The 20625-nt window shown below is 38.5% G+C and overlaps 1 protein-coding gene across 2 annotated transcripts in view; it reads left to right on the top strand.

Moving 5' to 3' along the window:
- The window catches only part of LOC132300496 (uncharacterized), a 70431-nt gene extending 62911 nt beyond the window's left edge, over window positions 1-7520 (top strand). For both annotated transcript variants that reach the window (XM_059797599.1, XM_059797598.1), the window contains 2 exons: window positions 6679-6739; window positions 6880-7520. In XM_059797599.1, the coding sequence (XP_059653582.1) occupies window positions 6679-6739; window positions 6880-6986 (168 nt within the window). In that variant the 3' untranslated portion in view covers window positions 6987-7520. The remainder of the gene's footprint in view (window positions 1-6678; window positions 6740-6879) is intronic.
- Window positions 7521-20625: the final 13105 nt, after the last annotated feature.

Raw genomic sequence — 20625 nt, 5'->3', positions numbered from 1 at the left:
TTTTGTGCACTCGGTCATTTGATGTGCCAATATGAATGAGCATTTGGTCTGATGGATCGAAGGTAGCAAAAAGTTGAGTTTGGGCTAGAAACAGAAGGCATTATGGCCTGGTTTTATAGTCATTGGCAAGACCGGAACTTCGGTACCCAAATTTTATGTGGTTGGTCTAGATTGGTCAACTAAGTTGGATTAAGAAAACTTAGTAATAAAATTAGAAATGTGGAGAAATGAGTTATTTAGAATTAAAAGGATTGAAAATTTGTATAATTAAAACCAAGTATATGAATGTACATTTAATAAAGATTCAAATGTTGATTATATAATGATCTAAGATCAGTAATATAAAAGGAAGAAATAGATAAGAATATAAGTAGTATAATTGGATCAGGTTGAATAAATAGGTTAAATTAGGATTTTTATAGGATAGTTATTAGGCCAAGTCTGCTAGATGGAGCAATCTCAGTTCTTTGCTTCTATCACGATTACTAGTTGATTGGACCGACAGATGTTGAGAATCCCAGAGGCATACCATCAGAAAAACTTCCTTGACCAATTGGGTAAATCAAGAAAAGAGCAGTAGCAGCTGCAACAGGAGATGAATATGCAACAACAATCCACATGGATATTGAGAACAAATCAAATCAGATGGTTCTGTTTTTCAATCTGTCTGACTTGCTCCTATAGAACCAAGGTGGAAAAGATATACTAACTTACCTCTTCTTACCAACGCATGGAATTTTATTTTATTTTTTTTCAACATTTATCATGGAATTACTGTGGCGTGATTGTTGCCCACCTACAAATTTACATCATACACTTGCTAAAGACTACAAATTCGTATTGTGAATCATGATCCATAGGTACTTGTTTTATATTTTCATTCATGGATATTGCTAGAAGTTATATATATAATAGTGGGTCGTTATGTAATTATGTTTAGTTAATAGGCTGTTTGTGTTATTATGTAAACCTTGTAACATATATAAGCCTACATAGGCTTATTAGGTTTGGTAAGTTGTTTTTATATACGAAGAGAATACGATTTTGCACTCTCTGTTTCTCTCTTGATTAAGAACATGGTATCAGAGCACAATGATCATGAGTGTGAGAGTTAGTAGGTGGGTTGGTGGTGAATCACGATTCCAATCGTGATTCAAATCGTGATTCAGATCGTGAATGTGGTTTTGATGTCTCTGTCGGCAATTTCTTGTTCACCGTAATCAGATCTGAAGTGTGTTTGTCGTTTCTGCCTTCTTCATCGTCACCGGCAGCTCCTCTTTGGTGGTCGTTATCTCTGGCTTCTTTGTCGTCGCCGGCAGAAGCTTCTTCGTCTCGATTTGCAGAGGTGAGATCGGTTTTCGGCCGGAAGTTGATTCGGCCGCTGCTCGTGGTTGGGTTGCCGTCGCCTCCGCCGTATTGTTTACCGGAGTTTGTTACAGAGTGAAGAAGAAGACCCGTGTTTGGCAACACGGTTGTGCTATTCCAATCCCGGTTTACTAAATCAGGGATAGTCCAGATTCGGTCCAGTTCCAAGATCCGACCCGTACCAGGATCCGACCCGTGCCAGGATCCGACCAGGTTTCAGAATCCGACCCGTTACAGACCTGCTTCCAGGTTCGGCTGGAATACAGAATTTTTGTTTTCTCTCCTTTTTCTTCTCTGTTTTGTTGGATTCAACATGGCCTCAAGTTCAAGTTCAGATTTGCTTTCACCCACGAATAGTCTTAATTCTCCCATGACTTCAGTTAAGCTCAATGGGAAGAATTACATATTGTGGGCCAAATCTGTTGCCATTTTTCTCAAAGGCAGAGGTCTTGGTTCTCATTTGACTAAAGAGAAACTCAAGGCAACTGATACTTCCTTTGATGCATGGGAAAAGGAAGATGCTCAGATCATCTCTGTGATGATAAACAGTATTGAACCCCAAATTAGTTCAACGTTACTTTATTTGGATACAGCCAAGGAGATATGGGATAAATTGCAGCAGTTATATTCTGGGACAGGTAATATCACCCGTGTTTATGAGCTATGTAAACAGTACTTCAATCTTGAACAAGGTACTCAAAGTATAGAAGAGTATTATTCCAAAGTTATGGGAGTCTGTGAAGAGCTGAATATGTATCAGCCCATCACTGCTGATGTTCGCAGTATGCAACAACAGCGTGCGGACTTTAATGTTGTCCGTTTTCTTACTGGTTTATCATCAGCATATGAGCCTTTTCGTGCACAGATTATGAGCAGTCCAACACTTCCATCTCTTGCTGAGGTGTTTTCTCAACTTCAGCGTGCTACACTAGCAAGTGATACCTCAAATTTGAATACTGGACAGAGTGGTGAGCATTCAGCATTGGTAGTTTCAAAGGGTGAACATAATACTTACCGTGGAGGTCGTAGGGGACGCTCCGCCCGTGGTGGTCGTGATTCATGTGGAGGACGTGGCCGTGGCAAGGAATTAAGAAAGTGTACTCATTGTGGTCTTTCTAATCATACTGTGAACTTTTGTTGGGACCTTCATGGGAAACCATCTAGTTATGCAAATCAAGTTTCCTCTTCTCCGAATGATGTCGCTTCTGGATCGCACAATGTAGCTGAATCAGATACAGTTCATGTTCCACGGGATGAGTATACTCAGTTTTTTTCTTATAAGCAAGTATCTAATTCATCTTCCACGGCTACCTTTGCCCAGTCAGGTACTGCATACACATGTCTATTGTCTTCCACTCGCAGTCCTTGGATCATAGACATTGGAGCATCTGATCATATGACCGAATGTTCTTCTCTTCTATCTGATTTTTCATTCTGTACCTACTTCTCAAAGTGTTACTCTTGCTAGTGGTTCATCCATTCAGGTTTCAGGTTTGGGGACAACTCAACTTAGTGATTCATTGTCTCTCTCGTCTATTTTACATGTTCCGCAGTTTCCTTTTAACTTAATGTCTATCAGTAAGCTTATTAAATCTCTCCAGTGCTCTGTTATATTTGATCCTACTTCTTGTGTGTTTCAAGATCTCAAGACGAAGAAGAAGATTGGTACGGGACATGAAGCCGGTGGCTTATATTATTTTGATTTCGAACCTTCTCTTGTGGCTCTTCAGTCTTCTCTGTCTCCATTCCAGTGGCACTGTCGCCTTGGTCACCCGTCACTTCAAGTTTTGAAGCGTCAAGTTCCTAGTCTTAGTTATTTGAAATTCTTGTCATGTGAAGTTTGTCAACTTAGTAAGCACCATCGCGTGTCTTTCAAGTCTAGGGTTAATAATCGTGTTTCTAGTCCTTTTCATTTGGTTCATTCGGATGTATAGGGTCCAATAAAACATTCTTTAATCAATAAATTTCATTATTTTGTGACATTTGTGGATGACTAGTCTCGCTTGACTTGGTTGTTTCTAATGAAAGATTGTTCTGAGTTATTTTTAATTTTTCAAAAATTTCGCAAAAAAATCAAAACTCAATTTGGATGTCCAATTCGTATTCTACGTTCTGATAATGCTAAGGAATATTCTTCAACTCCCTTTGATACATATCTTAGTGATAAAGGAATTATTCATCAAAATTCATGTGTTTATACTCCACAACAAAATGGAGTTGCAGAACGTGAGAATCGACATCTCTTAGAAGTAACTCGTGCTCTTTTGTTTCATATGCGTATGCCTAAACGGTTTTGGGGTGATGTTGTTCTTACAGCTTGTCATCTTATTAACCGTATGCCGTCATCTATATTAAATGGCAAATCTCCACATTCTATTTTATTTCCTGATTCTCCCTTGTTTTCTCTTCCTCCTAGGGTTTTTGGATGTGTATGTTATGTCCACAATCTTGGTCCTGGTTTTGATAAACTACACCCACGTGCCACAAAGTGTGTATTTCTTGGCTACTCTCGCTCTCATAAAGGTTATCGCTACTATAGTCCTGTTTCTTAACGGTACTTTATTAGCGCGGATGTCACATTTTCTGAGTCCATCCCGTATTTTTCAGATACTGATTCACTTCTTGATATCAATCTTGAGTCGCCTCCTTCTGCAGTTCCTCTTGCCTCACCTTCTCTTCAATCTCAATCTCTGGTTCCTTCATCTGCCCCGTTACAGGTGTACAAACGAAGACCAAAGCCATCTGCTGTCGTGCATCCTCCATCATCTTCAGAGTCTTTGGATCCGACAAATTCCACTGTGTCTGATTCCTTGCCGATTGCACTTCGTAAAGCTCCTCGCTCGTGTGCTACTAAACATCCCATTGCTCATTATGTTTCTTATAATTCCTTATCACCATCATTCTCATGTTTTTCCTCTCAGTTGTTTACTACATTTGTTCCTAAGACTGTGCAGGATGCTTTGTCTGATTCGGGTTGGAGGAAAGCAATGCAGGATGAAATGGATGCTTTGCATACGAATGGCACGTGGACTCTTGTTCCATTACCTCCATGTGTCAAGCCTGTTGGTTGTCGCTGGGTATATACTGTGAAGTATCTTCCGGATGGGTCCGTTGAGCGTTTAAAAGCACGTCTTGTTGCCAAAGGTTATACCCAGACTTATGGTATTGATTATGATGAGACGTTTGCACCTGTTGCTAAGATTTCCTCTATTCGTGTTTTGATTTCTCTTGCTGCTAATAGGCATTGGCCTCTATTTCAGTTAGACGTTAAAAATGCCTTTTTGCATGGTGACTTAGCAGAAGAGGTTTATATGGAGCAACCACCTGGGTTTGTTGCTCAGGGGGAGTATCTTCACACTGTTTGTCGCTTTAAAAAGGCTCTATATGGCTTGAAACAATCTCCACGGGCTTGGTTTGGAAAATTCTCTGAGGCGGCATTAAAGTTTGGTCTTTAGAGGTGTCAGACTGACCATTCGGTATTTCACCAGCGCATTAAAGCTGGTTTCATAATTCTTGTGGTGTATGTTGATGATATTGTGATCACAGGTGATGATTCTGAAGGCATTGCTAAGTTGAAGTTGTTTCTGCAATATCGATTCCACACTAAAGACTTGGGTAAACTTAGGTATTTCTTGGGTATTGAAGTAGCTAGATCCAAGACAGGTATAAGTTTATCCCAACGAAAGTATGTGTTGGACTTATTAGAAGAAACGGGTATGTTAGGTGGTCGTCCGGTTGATACTCCTATGGATTCAAATACAAAACTTGTAGCTGATGTGGGTGATCTATTTAGTGACTCGGGCAGATTTCGTCGCCTTGTTGGGAAATTAATTTATCTCACTATCACTCGACCTGATATTTCATATGTTGTTAGTGTTGTAAGTCAGTTCATGGGAGCCCCTAGAATGCCACACTGGATTGATGTTCTTCGGATTCTCCGATATCTCAAGCAAGCTCCAGGTTTTGGGTTACTATATAAGCCAAATGGTCATCTCAGGGTGGAAGGTTTTACAGATGCCGACTGAGCCGGTTCTCCTTCAGATAGGAGATCTACTACCGGTTACTGCACATTTGTAGGAGGAAATCTAGTTATATGGCGAAGTAAAAAGCAAACGGTGGTAGCTCGATCTAGTGCTGAAGCTGAGTATAGGGCAATGGCCCATACCACTAGTGAGTTGACATGGATACAACATTTTCTAAAAGAACTTGGGTTGACAGTTGAAGCTCCTACTCCATTGTTCTGTGATAATCAAGCAGCAGTTCACATTGCATCAAATCCTGTGTTTCATGAGAGGACCAAACATATTGAAGTTGATTGTCACTTTATTCGAGAAAAAATATTACGTGGGAGCATCTCTACTCCATTCGTGAAGTCTGAAGATCAATTAGCTGATATGTTTACCAAAGCATTGGGTCATAATCGATTAAGAACTATCTGTTCCAAGCTGGGATTATTTGATATATATTCTCCAGCTTGAGGGGGAGTGTTAGAAGTTATATATATAATAGTGGGTCGTTATGTAATTATGTTTAGTTAATATGCTGTTTGTGTTATTATGTAAACCTTGTAACATATATAAGCCTACATAGGCTTATTAGATTTGGTAAGTTGTTTTTATATACAAAGAGAATACAATTTTGCACTCTCTGTTTCTCTCTTGATTAAGAACAGATATGTAGCATTTAGAAGTTGGTTTTCTTCTTCCCCTAGTATTACCGTCAATGTGGACTATGTCAATTTTCCTAACCGGCACACTTAAGGGTCTTCTTTGCACATGTCGAAACCATCTTAACCATTTTTCTTATTTTGGAAGACATATATGATCATATATTTAGGTCAGACATTTTTGAAACCAGTTAGCTGCTTCTTTCTTCTAAATGATTTTTTTTTATAGTTGCTCATGGGTCACTGATTCAATTATAATTGGATTATGTTATACATAGACAAAATACCCAAAAAAAAAAGGACATACATTTTAGGTCAATTGACATATAGAGTGGTTATGTGTTTCAGATTCAATGTAACCCACCATTATGAATGAAGGTGTCAGCTAGCATATCTAATAAAATTTCTAGGATGTACTATGTAACCATTTGGCTGCGTAAAAAAGAGAAATAACCCTTCAAAAATTAATTTTTGCTGTTTTTTAATTTATTTTTTATGCCTTAATACCGGCCCCCCTACCAGGTTTGGGCTCCCGGGATATGTTTCTATGGTTTCGGTTAATTTTTTTGCAGGTCAGATTGCTTCTTGGTGTTCTCAAATCTATTGGGATATGTATGTTTTTATGGTTTCAGTTAATTTTTTTCCAGGTCAGATTGCTGGTTGGTGTTCTCAAATCTGTTGGCACTGGAGATTTGACTATTCCTGATGGTTTGTATGGTTATATATATATATATATAAAATTATGTATATATATATATTTCTTTGTTATCCTGTGTATATACAGAGTATTATTATTTGAGTCTTGTTTTGGACTAATTTTGCATTTTGAATTTAACGAATCTTTTCAGTTGAACGCATCCTGAATGCAAAGACAGTGACTGCTGCCAGTCCCATGGCCCCCGCATGTGGCCTTTACCTTGGAAATGTGAAATACGATCTGCCTTCAGATATGTAAAGAGAAGTTGTGGGTTACTTGGTAAAAGTTTATCGACTTCAATGGAGAAATGGCAGATTGTACCTTGGCAATGTGAAGTTCGATCTGCCTTCAGAGAAGTTGTGAATTATTTAGTATAAGTTTATCTACTTCAATGGCGGAATGGTGGATTGTAGTTGTGTTCCATCACGAATTCATTGGCATCTATACCAATTTTACAGTTTCTGTGGGAAGATGCATTATTGACCCAAGTTCTCAACAGTCCAGAGTATGAACCCTATGACGACACACTGGGTTGGGACTTACATGGTTACAGAAAGAGATCTCTCAAGAAGAAAAAGGCATGGATACTTGTGAACCCTATTATGACTTGATATGGCATTAGTAAGTTAGCACAAAACATAAAATAGGTACCGAAAAATGTGGTTGTTTATTTGGATTTGTAATAATGTGCATGTACCATAAAAAAGAAAGGATCACCTTCGTTTGTTTGGAGTTTGAGAACTTGACTTCTTTTTTTGTTTATGAAAGGGCAAGGGCGTTTGTCTCGGAGAATCATTTTCTTACATTATCTAAATCTGTTTACAATTTATGCTATATATAATCAGCAAAAGGCCAGGTTTCATGCAGTCCCGGAAAATTGATTCTCTTGGTTGATATTCTTCGTTAGGTAGACGATGTTTCAAAGTGCATTTAGATAGACTCGAGATTTAGCATCATTTCAGTTGGCATTCGTTTTTTTTTTTTTTTGGTACTCCCTACGCTTTTATTGATGATAAGTACTAGATTTTGCAGGGTTAAATCTTTTAATAATTATTAGTCTTAATCTACCAAAATTTTGTGCAGGGTTGCCGAAAACAATATACGGAGATTGCCTAATGGCATAAATTGTGTAAATTAGTAGTCTATCATATGGCTTAAAACAAGCTCCCAAAAAATGGCATGATAAATTTGACGTGTTGGTATCAAATGATTTCTTGATTAATGAGGCAGGTAAAATGTATATATTGTAAATTTGTGAATAACATGTGTGTGATTATATGTTTATATGTGGATGACATGCTTATTATGGGAACTAATATTGAGATAGTTGATGAAATTAAAATATTTTTGGCCTCTCCCTTTGATATGAAAGATTTGGGAGAAACATATATAATTCTAGGAATTAAAAAAATACTACATTTGATGGTATCATGGTATCTCGAGCACTTTGTTGTAAAGTTACTAAGGAAAATTGATCATTTTGAATGTAAAAATGTTTCCATACCTTATGATGCTAACTCCTAATTAAAAAAATTTAAAATAGGGTATGTTACAATCTAAGTATACTCCAATTGTTGGTAGTTTGATGTATTTAATGAACTTTTGTAGAGCTGATATAGCATATGCAGATTGTAGATCGAGTAGACACTCAGAATCCTAATAAGGAACCCTAGGCAGCTCTTACCGAGTACTCAGATATCTGAGAGGTATTCGAGTACTCAGATATCTGAGAGGTATTCGATGTACAAGGGGTATAGTAATGCTAACTAGATCTCTGATTCAAATGAGATGAAATCCACAAGTGAGTATTTATTTACTCTCAATGCGGGTGCAGTATCTTGAAAAAATTCGAAACAAACATGCATAACTTGATCCTTTATGGAATTTGAGTTAATAGCCTTAGAAAAGGCTAGGTTTGAGGTTGAGTGGCTTAGAAATCTCATATATAGATTAGACTGGCTCCGCCTGTGTGTTGCCATGCTGCAATAGCTAAAGCAAAGAATAAAATATACAATGAGAAAAACAAGAATATATGCCCATGACATAATATTGTGAGACAGTTGTTTGAGACTGGGCTTATATCCCTAGATTTTATAAGGTTGGAGATGAATTTAGTCGATCAGTGACAAAACCACTTGACAGAAGTTAGTGAGTAATAACATTGAGGGGGATGTGGCTTATGGCTATAACAAAGGTCAACAATGATGGTAACCCAACCAGTGTGAATGGAGATCCCGGGAAGTAGGCTCATATGAGTTAATACAAGTTACTAGTTGATTAGGAAGAGCGCAAATTTTCTTGAGAATCTTTTGTTATTGTGTAGTTAGTGAAATATTGTAAAGTAAAAGGTTAAATTGAAATTCTTAATTAATTCTTGGGTGGTGTGTCTAGTTGCGGTATAAACTTGATGGATTCAAATATATAAGTTTGAAGGTGGGGCCGCTCTTTTGAAAATCCAAGTAGGGCACAAGGCCTATTCGCGCCAACTCGTTATTAACATCTTCGATATAAAGAGATAACGTTCTGGGTGGTTAGTTATTTAATTTACACAATAAGAAATCTTGATTCACAGAAACATATGTGGGTGCATAAAATCTCGGACCGAACGCCGAGGTCCAATCTAAGAACTTCAATACACGAACACTCAATCAAGAACACTTGGATAATTCAGAACGAATGCTAAAAAGAAATATTCAAAAGAGAACAGAAGAGTCAGATGGCCGTGAACAGCTTATCCTATATTTGGGTCTTTTGCTCATACTTATATTTGTATATTGTAAAAGTCAAGGAGTCTTCTCAGGGCTTTCCTTTCTGGATTGTAATACAGTCTGATATCTTGCCTTTTTTATCATGTTTGTGCGTTACTCTTCATCGTGCTGGTCAAGGTTTTGCTTTAGGTCATGTGGGCTATATAATTGCCTTTGGGTCTTTGTGGCATGTGGAGTTTCCTTATCCTTTGGGCTAGTTTCGAAGTTGGGCTTTTACTTTCTGGATTGAACGTTTGGGCCGTCTTCTTTAATCAGATGTGCACGTGGGGCTCTGTAGTTGATGGAGAAATATCCTGACAACATAGTTTCACCAATTTTTCTATAAATCATGACTAACATTAGGGCTAATTCATAATCCAAAAAGACACCAATTTTGATGCATTGGATTTTTATGGTCCCCTGATTAATTCTTTAGTTACTTCTGTAATTTGAAATATGTAGGGGATTGTATATTTTAGGTATTTCAAAATACCTCAATTTTGTTTTCTTTCTATTTTTTATTTTTTATTTGAGAGACCAAATACTATTCAATCTTCTTATCGTTGCGTCTTCCCAAATATGTGGATATAACATACATATGCCGTTCTTACTAATATCCTAAGTCAGCATTTTTACTAATATCCTAAGTCAACGTTCCCACAACTGGTTTTGTCCTTTTTATTATTATTATTATTTTTTATTATTGGTAAACATAAGCCCAACGGCAGTTACAAAAGGCAACAAACCATGCATAACAACCCAACAAAACACAAACCAACAACCCAGCAAAACCCATCACAAAACAGCACAAAAACAGATCCACAACGATCAGTGGGTTACAGAAGGAGGAGGCATGGTAGCGCCATCCAAAAGCACCAGCTGTCTCGTAAAAGAAAGCGATTGAGCATATGCAGAAAAGTCATTAGCGCCACGGGCACCACACTGGAATTCAGTCGCTGTAACAGTATGACACATACCAGTCGGAACATGGCCCACCGAAATTTTTGGCTTCTTACCCGCCACCTTATGAGACCTAGAAATAGAACTAGCCAACGATGGACGTCGCTTATGAGTAGACCGGACCAAAGACGAACCCGGTTCAGTTGTTGACGACGCTTGACAAGTAGGTGAAACAGAGGGCACGCATTGGATAGGCTCTTCCACATGCACCGAAGCCACAAAACTTTGCGAAAGAGACCCTTGCACTGCGGGGAACCCTGCCTAGGCGCAGCAGCATCGACCGGAGACCGTGGAGACGACGATAGAAGTGGTACACTCCTTATAACACCAGCACGATCCCCACCAGCCAAATGAAAAAAAGAGGCCACATTCCTAGCATCAGTCGGCCCTTGAGCGACCGCACCAACATTAGAAAGCATTCCCGGCACACCATGAAAAGAAGCTACTGTATCCGAAGCAGACAAAAGCTAAGAACAGAGCCGCCATCTCCTGGACCTGCGCCTTGATCAGCCTTATCGCCCTCCACATAAATCCAACGTTTCCCTACCCCAGCTTCCAACGAACCACCTCGAACCCCGGCCAAATTCCAGAGACCCTTTCCCAGATACCCATCCACCCCCTGACCAAGGCTCATACTCCTACTTCTCGGGCGTAGTCGAAGAGGTGCCAAGAGAATAAGACTTCCAATTGTGGCCAATGACCCCACATGCAAAACAAAAAGACAGGAGTTTTTCATAACGAACTTAAACCCATAAATCCGCATCAAACGGTCCCTGTAATTGCACCTACCAACGAAGAGGTTTAGTTACATCCAAAACCACCTTGAGACGAAGAACCCTACTAGCTATCAACAAAGTATCGACACTTTCCAGCATACCCTTATCCCTAAGTTCAACAGACAAACACCTACCGATAAAATTCCCAATCCTCATCCCAACACTAGCCGAAAGATAATGGGCAGGAACATCGAGCAAGTGAATCCAAAAAGGGAAGAAGTTAAAAGACACCTCAGAAGACAATAAACCTTCCCCTCACTCCTGCAAAACCAGTAAATGCCCATCAAACAGCCACGGACTACCCTGAAGAAGCCGATGCCGACTCGCCCGATCCGAAATAAAAAGTTGAAACAGATTGCGCGCCACTTTATAAACAGGCAGACGGGCGGAAGAAGAGTCAGAAGTCGCCTTAGTCCACAACTTGTGAAACAAGCGGCCAAAAGTATACTTAGCCCCAACCAAAGTAATAGTCTTAGAAGCCTAAACTTTACCAAACTGACTATCGCAGCATACAGCTACTCCCTGGGCAGTGTCATCTTGCAAAAGAAGCACAGGTTCCGTCTCCTCGGGTAAGCGTAAGCCCACGCATTTGATCAATCAACGGAACCTCCATAGCCCCAAAGAAAGCAACAAGAAAAAGGAAACTCACGAAACCACTCACTCGATGCTTACTAGAGAAGACAGTAACCAAAGAACAATGGAAAAACCAGCCGGGAAAAACAGATATACAACACCCAAAAAAAGAATAACAGATCCACGTAGCACAATCTAGAACTGGAGATAAAAAGTACCGTAGCAAAACACATGTCAACCAACTCCAAACCCAAGGTGGGACGACGAGGCCTTTAGAGAAAGCGTCTAGAGAGAGCATAGTGATCCCCACCACAAATTGGACACAAAGAACAAAGAGACCCACGTGTATTCGCAGTGCCACTAAAAGCAAATGAGGTGGAGAACAATGGGAAATCTGCAACCATAAAGGAAATATTCCCAAAAGGGCCCACCACCCACCCACCAACCACGTACCCCAGCCAAAGCTCATCCACAACCCCAGCCACCCACGTGGCCACCTGAACCAAAGAGGTAGCAATCTGAAAGACGCAACCATCTTCCAGCGCAAAACCACCGAAGACCACCACCGCATGACCGGAAACCACCGAGACCAACCCGGAACCATAGACACGTAAAATCGCCAGCGATGAAACACACTCCAGAATTAGATCATAGAAAACATAAACACCCAACCCAAGAAAACAAACTCAGAAAATAGGAAGAAAACCCACCAAGATCTGAAAAAGTAACCAGCAAAAACAGCAAAAAACAAAGTGCAAGGGAGCGGCAGACAACCCCCAGGCAAACAGCTCCTAGAACAAAACAAACAAACCTCCAAGCTGCACAACTAATAAAACCAGAGAAAAACAAACACTAAACCCACTTACACGACTCGAAAGAACAAAAGAAAATCAATACGCACACACTCTCACTGGAGGAGAGTATGACCAAGCTCTTGTTTGGTTTTGTCCTAATTTCATGCACATAGCCCTTGTATCTTTTGGCTATAAATATACATGAAAACATTATCTTTCAATCTTTTACAATATATATGCCAAAGAGCCAAAGAGTTTTTTGTGTTCATTCAAAATACTAAGTTACAATCCCCAACACGGAATAGTGCACTCACATGCCTTCATCGAGGTTGGTTTTTTTACCAAAATACCAAGAGATAACTATCGAGACAAAAGTAACTTGGTAAAATTGGCGTACTTAATTTGAGAGCCTGACTATCATTATATACAAGCGGAAAATTACAAATATGGAAAAGAGAATAAAATCAAATCAAAATAAATAGAATAAAATCAAATCAAATAAAATAAAATCAGAATAAAAAAAAAATCCCTAAAAATTAGCCTATATTGAAGACCCAATAAATCTGCCATAATCGTTGAGTCAACTTATAGATAAGATTTCCAACACTCCCCCTCAAGCTGGAGCAAATATGTTGACTAAGCCCAGCTTGACTATGGAAGACTGGAGAAGAGAAAGCCCAACAGACTTTGTGAACACATCTGCAGTCTGTTATGAAGAAGGAACAAAAATAGGATTAATGATACCCGATCGAACCTTCTCTCGAATAAAGTGAATGTCTACCTCAATATGTTTCGACCTTTCATGTAAAACAGAATCAGAAGCAAGCATAATGACTGATTTATTGTCACAAAACAGCCTTGAAGAACCTTTCTGTACAAGACCCAACTCTCCCAAAATTGATTGAAGCCAAAGGAGCTCACAAGTACCTTGAGCCATAGCTCGGTATTCAGCTTCAGCAGAGGATCTAGAAACAACAGCCTGCTTCTTACTCTTCTATGATATGAGATGATTACCATAGAAAGTACATAAGCCAGAGGTAGAACGTCTATCTGTCTTACATCCAGCATAGTTTGCATCAGTAAAGCATGAGAGTCCAGACTGATTTCCTGAGGCATAGAACAGACCAAGACCAGGGCACGACTTAAGGTACCTCAAAATATGGTAGACTGCATCCATATGAGCTGAGCGAGGGGCATGCATGAATTGACTAATCACACTAACAGCAAATGTCAAATCGGGCCTTATATTAGTCAAGTAGATAAGACGACCTACTAAACGTTGATACACGGATAGAACTGGAAGTAATTCCCCTGACTCAACAGAGAGTTTAAGATTGGGGTCCATAGGAGTGGAAGCGGGTCGACACCCAAGCATGCCAGTATCTTGAAGAAGATCCAAAACATATTTCCTTTGAGTTAAAGAAATTCCACAACGATCATCCACATATACCAATAACATAATGCAACGACCATCAGAGCGACGTCGAATAAAACAAGTATGGTCTGAGTGGCAGCGCACAAAGCTCATAGATAAAACAACATCGCTGAAACGACTAAACCAAGCTCTAGGAGATTGCTTCAAACCATAAAGAGACTTCCGTAGCCTATAGACTTTCTCAGCATACTCCCCCTCAGCCCGAAATCCAGGGGGTGGATCCATATATATAGTAATCCCCATTAAGAAATGCATTCTTGATATCTAACTGATGCAGAGGCCAAGAATGGGCAGCAGACAAGGAGACAAGCAGTCGCACAGACGTCAACTTAGCCACAGGAGCAAAAGTAGCACTAAAGTCTTTGCCCGGAATCTGAGTAAAGCCTTGCCACCAACCGAGCCTTATACCAATCAATAGAACCATCGGCTAAGTACTTTACATTAAAGACCCATTTGTAGCCAACCGTTTTCTCCCCAGAAGGTAAAGTAACAAGTTCCCATGTATTATTATGGTGTAAAGCATCCTTATCTGTTGTTATGGCAGACACCCAATTGGGATCCTAGAGGGCCTCTGACACAGATCGAGGAATAGAAACGGTCCCAATCTTGCCCAGGAAGGATTTATATGAACCTGAAAGACTATCATAGGAGACATACTGGGAAATAGGGTGGTTAGTGCTACTAGAAAAACCATACCAATTAGGAGGATGACGATCACTGGTAGGATAACGAGAGGTACGCTCAGGAATTGTAGGAGCAATAGGAGAAGGAGAGTTACCTGGATCTGGTTCTGAAGATGATTCTGGCAGGGGAGGTTGAGTGCGATGACGACGAGAGTAGACCTGCAAAGGTGGAGGGGAACCCTGTATGGATGGAGAAGGAGTTTCCAAGACAGTGTGATTTTCAAAGAGAGGAACAGGAAAGGCAATAGGAGAAATCTCCTTCTCTAGATCACAAGAGAGAGAATCATGTACCACAGAATTAGTACTATAAAAAGGAACAGTTTCATGAAATGTCACATCAAGAGAATGATACATATGTTTGGTCACAGGATCATAACAACGATAGCCCTCTGACATAGCAGAATACCCCAAGAAAATACACCTAATAGATTTATCATCAAGTTTATGACGAGAAGGACTACGGTTATGAACAAAACAAGTACAGCCAAAAACTCGAGGCAGAAGGTGAAACGATGTTTAATTAGGCTGGAGAATCTGAAGTGGTGCCTTACCACCCAAAACTCGACTAGGAGTATGATTAATCAGAAAAGCAGCTGTAAGAACAGCCATGTGCCAATAGAATTTAGGCACATGCATACCACTCAGAAGACATCGGACCACAGACATAAAATGACGATTTTTACGTTCAGCCACACCATTTTGCTCAGGAGTATAGGGGCAAGTGAGTTGATGTAAAATCCCATTTTTATTAAGTTCAGACCGGAACTCATTCGAAACATATTCTCGTCCATTATCAGAACGAATATTACGGACAACAGTGTTATACTGGGTTTTAATCATTTGAAGAAGCTGGGTAAATAAAAGAAACATATCAGATTTCTTTTTCAATAAATAAACCCAAGTACAACGAGAATAATCATCAATAAATGTCACATAATATTGATGTCCAGAGAAAGCAGTAACTGGGGAAGGGCCCCAGACATCAGAATGAATAAGATCAAACATACTAGGAGTACGACTCATATGAGAAATATAGCTAGTTCTAGTATGTTTAGAAAGCTCACAAACTTCACATTGAAACTTATGGTCCTTACATGCTTTATTTAATGAAGGAAACAATAGACATAAATATTGAAAGTTTACATGCCCCAAACGTGCATGCCACAGACTAAAAAATGCGAAAAGAAACATCATAAACACTAGAAGTAGGTAGGACAGAAGCTTAAAGACTCGTTCCTGGTGGTTCCCCAAAGTAGTAAAGCCCATCACGCTTATAACCCCTGCCAAAAATCCTCTTCGAACAAAGGTCCTGCAACAAACAGTGATCTGGTAAGAATATAACTGCATATTGGAGATTTTTTACAAGCTGGCTAACAGATAAAAGGTTAAAGGCAAATTTAGGTACATAAAGGACAGATGAAAGAGTAATATCAGGAGACAGACAAACATCACCCTTACTATGAATGTAAGATGTAGAGCCATCCGCAAGATACACAGATTGGGTAACAGGTATGATATTAGAAGAAAAAACTGATAAATCACCAGTCATGTGATCATTGGCCCCAGAATCCAGAACCCAAGTGGGCTGCTTGGCCTTAACATGAAATGCAGTAGGAGTACCTGTAGCAATAGTTGCAGTGGGAGCAGTTGAAGGAGCACTAACTCTAGAAGCAAGGGAGCCAAGCTGGTCCTAGATATGCCTAATCTAAGACTAAAGCTGGCTCAATCCAGGAAATACAGTAGACCCACCGGTAGTAACAGGAGTTTCTGCAACAGCCGCAGTACAAGAAGAACCAGTTCCAGATAAATTGTTCCTAGAAAATTTTTGCTTCAGTTCAGGATGAAGTTTGAAACAACGAGCCTTAACATGTCCAACCCCTCCACAATGGTGACAAATAATCTGACCTTCAGAAGCTCGTGATCCAAAGTTGGCTGCAAAAGCCATATTATCCTCAGCAGGCTCAAACACTGGTACAGGAACAATTGAGGGCTGAATTAAACGGTGCCTGCGTGCTTCACCATCAACAGTAGCAAAGGTTTCCAACAGGGATGGCATTGGTGATGCATTCAAGATCTGAGACTTTAGTGGTTCAAATTCTAGGCGTCCATCAAAAAATGATAGGTATGCTGACGATCAAGACGTTTGACAAGAAGAGAGGTTGCCTCAGAAGGAAATTCACTGAGAGGCTCATATTGAGCTAGTTCCTCCCAACGAGATCTCAAATACCCAAAATAATCAGTTACAGACAAATTCAGGCCTTCCGCGAGGCCTTAGCAATACCTTGATATAATTCAAAAATACGAGCATCATTCCTAGAATGAGCATACATTTAATTCAAAGCAGTCCACAAGTCATTAACAGAGTCATAAAATATGAATATATTATAAATGCGTTCCTCCATAGAATTAAACATCCATCCTAAAATGGTGCAATTGTCCATATCCCACTGAGCATCTTTAGGATCTTTAATAACTGGCATCTTTTCAGTACCCAAAATCCACCCTAATTTGCCTTTTCCACCAATATAGAGGCGGAGGGAATGAGCCCAGGATGCAAAATTACGGCCATTCAACAGCACACTAGTAACTCGTTGAGCCGGTGTGTGTTGCGCCGAAAAGAGAGTTTATTTATTATTACTTGATTCAGCCATAATATTAAATAGATCAATTCAACATATTACCAATAATTTCAAATAAAGGAGGAATAAACCTGATTTTGATCAAACCAAGAAGCCGGAGATACGGCGGTCTGATCCGAAAATGCTGCCGAATATCCCGGCAGCCCTAAAAAATTACAAACACGTCTTCTGACCCTTAGTGCATGAAAAAGATTAAGGGAATACCCCTACAGGGGTCGAACCTAGAGGAGATTGACTCCCCCTAGGACTGTCGCAACAGCGACCTGAAAAAGAGAGAAGGTCTGTGAAAAAATATATATATATAGGGAAAGGGCTATAACGAGATAGAGAGATATATTAAAAGAGGCGGTGAAAGAGAGAGAGATGGGGGAGGCGTAGGTTTGAGGCTCTGATACCAAAAAGTAACTTGGTAAAATTGGAGTACTCAATTTGAGAACCAGACTATCATTATATACCAGCGGAAAATTACAAATATGGAAAAGAGAATAAAATCAAATCAAAATAAAGAGAATAAAATAAAATCAAATCAAATCAAATCAGAATAAAAATAAAATCCCTAAAAATTAGCCTATATTGAAGACCCAATAAATCTGCCATAATCGTTGAGTCAACTTATAGATAAGATTTCCAACAGAGACTTTGGACTATCCGGACACATACTTCGTGATATGGTTCTTGCATGTTTATTGCCATGCACAAGAAGATCAAATTGATAAGGATTAAAATACCCCTTTTCTATGATCATCGATCATAGAGGTCCCTCTACCATTATGAATAAATGGTTTGTTCTAATTGTACAAATATGGTACAGGGGCACACTCAATCCTTGTTTGTCTTTTACTTCTCAGTTCTTCTCTCTAGAATGGGGTAGAGTAGTTTGGTAGCTCGCAAGGCTCATAACCTAGATGTCACAGCTGAGTGTTGTGTTCAATATTGCTTTGGCTACCATTGTTTTCCCAAATACCATTCTTTGCTACAATTATTCTTGTTCTGCAATTCCATTCACCAAAAGACCATATTGAAGTTGTCCGACTACCTCTGCAGTATGAGTGTACATTTGAGGATTTGATTGTTATATCTTAAAGGTGGAACGTTGTTACAAAGAGACATGGTCTTAGAGAGGCGGATCTATTCTTAAGGACAGTGTGTTCACACGTCTCGACTAAGTTCATCTCATCATCTAATTATTTTTTGTGTTCTCAATTGTCCTTCAATTTTTTTTTTCCTAACAGTCCAACAAATAGGACTTTGCATGACGTCTCCATTGTCGAGTATGGTAGAGTGAAGGAGGATTTTAGAGCATTAAAGAGTTTGTAGGAATTTGTTGATTATAAAATAGTTTAGAAGACTAGAGAAAGAGTTTTGTAAATTTTAATTGATTGTAAAACATCCAGATGCCATTGATTGTTATTCATTCTACTGGCTCATTCGGGAGGAAGATGCCTATATAAGGAATAGAGGTTAGTAAACAAGTATAAGGAAAAGAGGTATCACGTATAGTCAACAAGTGGTAAAGCTCTAGTACAAAGAGTGAGTGTAGATGTTACAAGTGGGAATGTCAATACCTGGTATAAATTTTTTAATTTACTGAAGGCAAGTCTTGATATTTTCTTTCATGCGGGAGTTCTACACTATGATATAAGAAAGGAAAATCAAAGATATTTTCTTTCATGCTCTAGTTCTTTAACGCCAAGCGCTCAAGTTTTAGACTACCACATAATGAAAAACAAATCTTGATATTTTCTTTCATGTTCTAGCATGATATTTCTTAAATTTTCAAAAAAAAAAAAATAAATATACAAAATGTCTCATTACCCCTTACTATTTTCAATTTGTACAAATAAAATTAAATCATAATTTTGGCAGTAAAATTACTAAATTAACCTTACTTTATCATTAACAAAAAAAAACAAAAAACAAAAAAAAAAACAAAATGCAAAATGTCAAAATTATTCTTAAATTCATATATGATTTTCCTTCTCTGCCCACATAACAATACTCTATATAATTAATTAATTAATTATATATATATATATATATATATATATATATACACACACACCATGTATCTTTTTCGATATATCTCTCTTCAATCTCGATTCTCATGTCTCACCATTCTGTACACTTTATTCCTACACCCACAAGCCTTATCTTTTATTCCATTTTCATAAATATACCCAACTATTTATACAAAGATTCAGACAACATTACTTAACTAGTAAGGAATGGCATGTTATATATGTACACAAAGTTAAAATTCGAAGGAGGAATATATAAGTGTAAAAATTTACATATAAAAAATAAACAAGTCCATACAAATGAAAATGCTCATGGAATTGATCCAAACTTCCTAATATTGCTTTGACGTGGCCTCCTCTAAATACGCGAAGTAATTTTTTATTTAATTTTCTTTATATTTTTCATATTTCATTTTTTATGATTTCTATTTATTTATACCGAATTGTCGCTGGTTCTTAATTTTTTCTCTTGATCTTCTTGAAGAAATTGGAATTGGTCAAGTTGCATCTCCCAGGTTGTGCTCTCTTCTGATACTTGAAATTTCTTGGGACTTAACTAATTTCGGGTGCTCTGTTTAAGAGAGAATGAAATAATTTTGAGAGAGAGAGATTATATTTTCTTATAGAAGGAGAGTTTTACGAATGTTAGGAAAATATATAGAGTTAGAAAATAATTTATGCAAGAAAGTTCATGTTTCTATATATATATATATATATATATATATATATATATTGAAATAAATAATATTCAAAAAATTTAAAAAATAATCTAGATTCAACTGCCGCCAATATACAAGTGGAATCTAACCATGCAGCACATAGTCCATATTTGTTACCAGTAATTTAAGAATAGCTTACGACGTTTGATAGTCGGCCCTGGACTTCGCGATAGCTAATGTCATATGAATTAAGCTTCCCCAAAAGCGAATCGGTATGCTAATTCCTCATCCTCAAATCAGCCCTTCCCATGGATTATTTTCTCAACGAATAAGTAATTGTAGGAGTGAAATCTTGATATATAAACCCCTAGGAAACCTCAAGATCCAATGCTATCATATTGGAACTCCAAGGAGAAAATTAGGATTTATAGTCGAGACTTTTTCTAATGTAGACCATGCTCTGCAGTAAAACCATAAAAAAATGAAAAAGAGCCATCGGCTATATCATCACAATTTCTCAGTTAGGCATCAAGTCATCAACCTCCCCAAACGGGGGAGGACATAAATTTGGTGGTTCAATTTAACACTTGCAGTTACACACCCACAAAATCAG

The sequence above is a fragment of the Cornus florida genome, unplaced genomic scaffold (genome assembly GCF_030987335.1).
Source record: "Cornus florida cultivar Cherokee Brave unplaced genomic scaffold, ASM3098733v1 CherokeeBrave_3.0.0_Hap2_Chr03, whole genome shotgun sequence".
Taxonomy (NCBI): Eukaryota; Viridiplantae; Streptophyta; class Magnoliopsida; order Cornales; family Cornaceae; genus Cornus; species Cornus florida.
The sequence above is the reverse complement of the archived record's forward strand: the minus strand, read 5'-3'. Positions and strand labels throughout refer to the sequence as shown.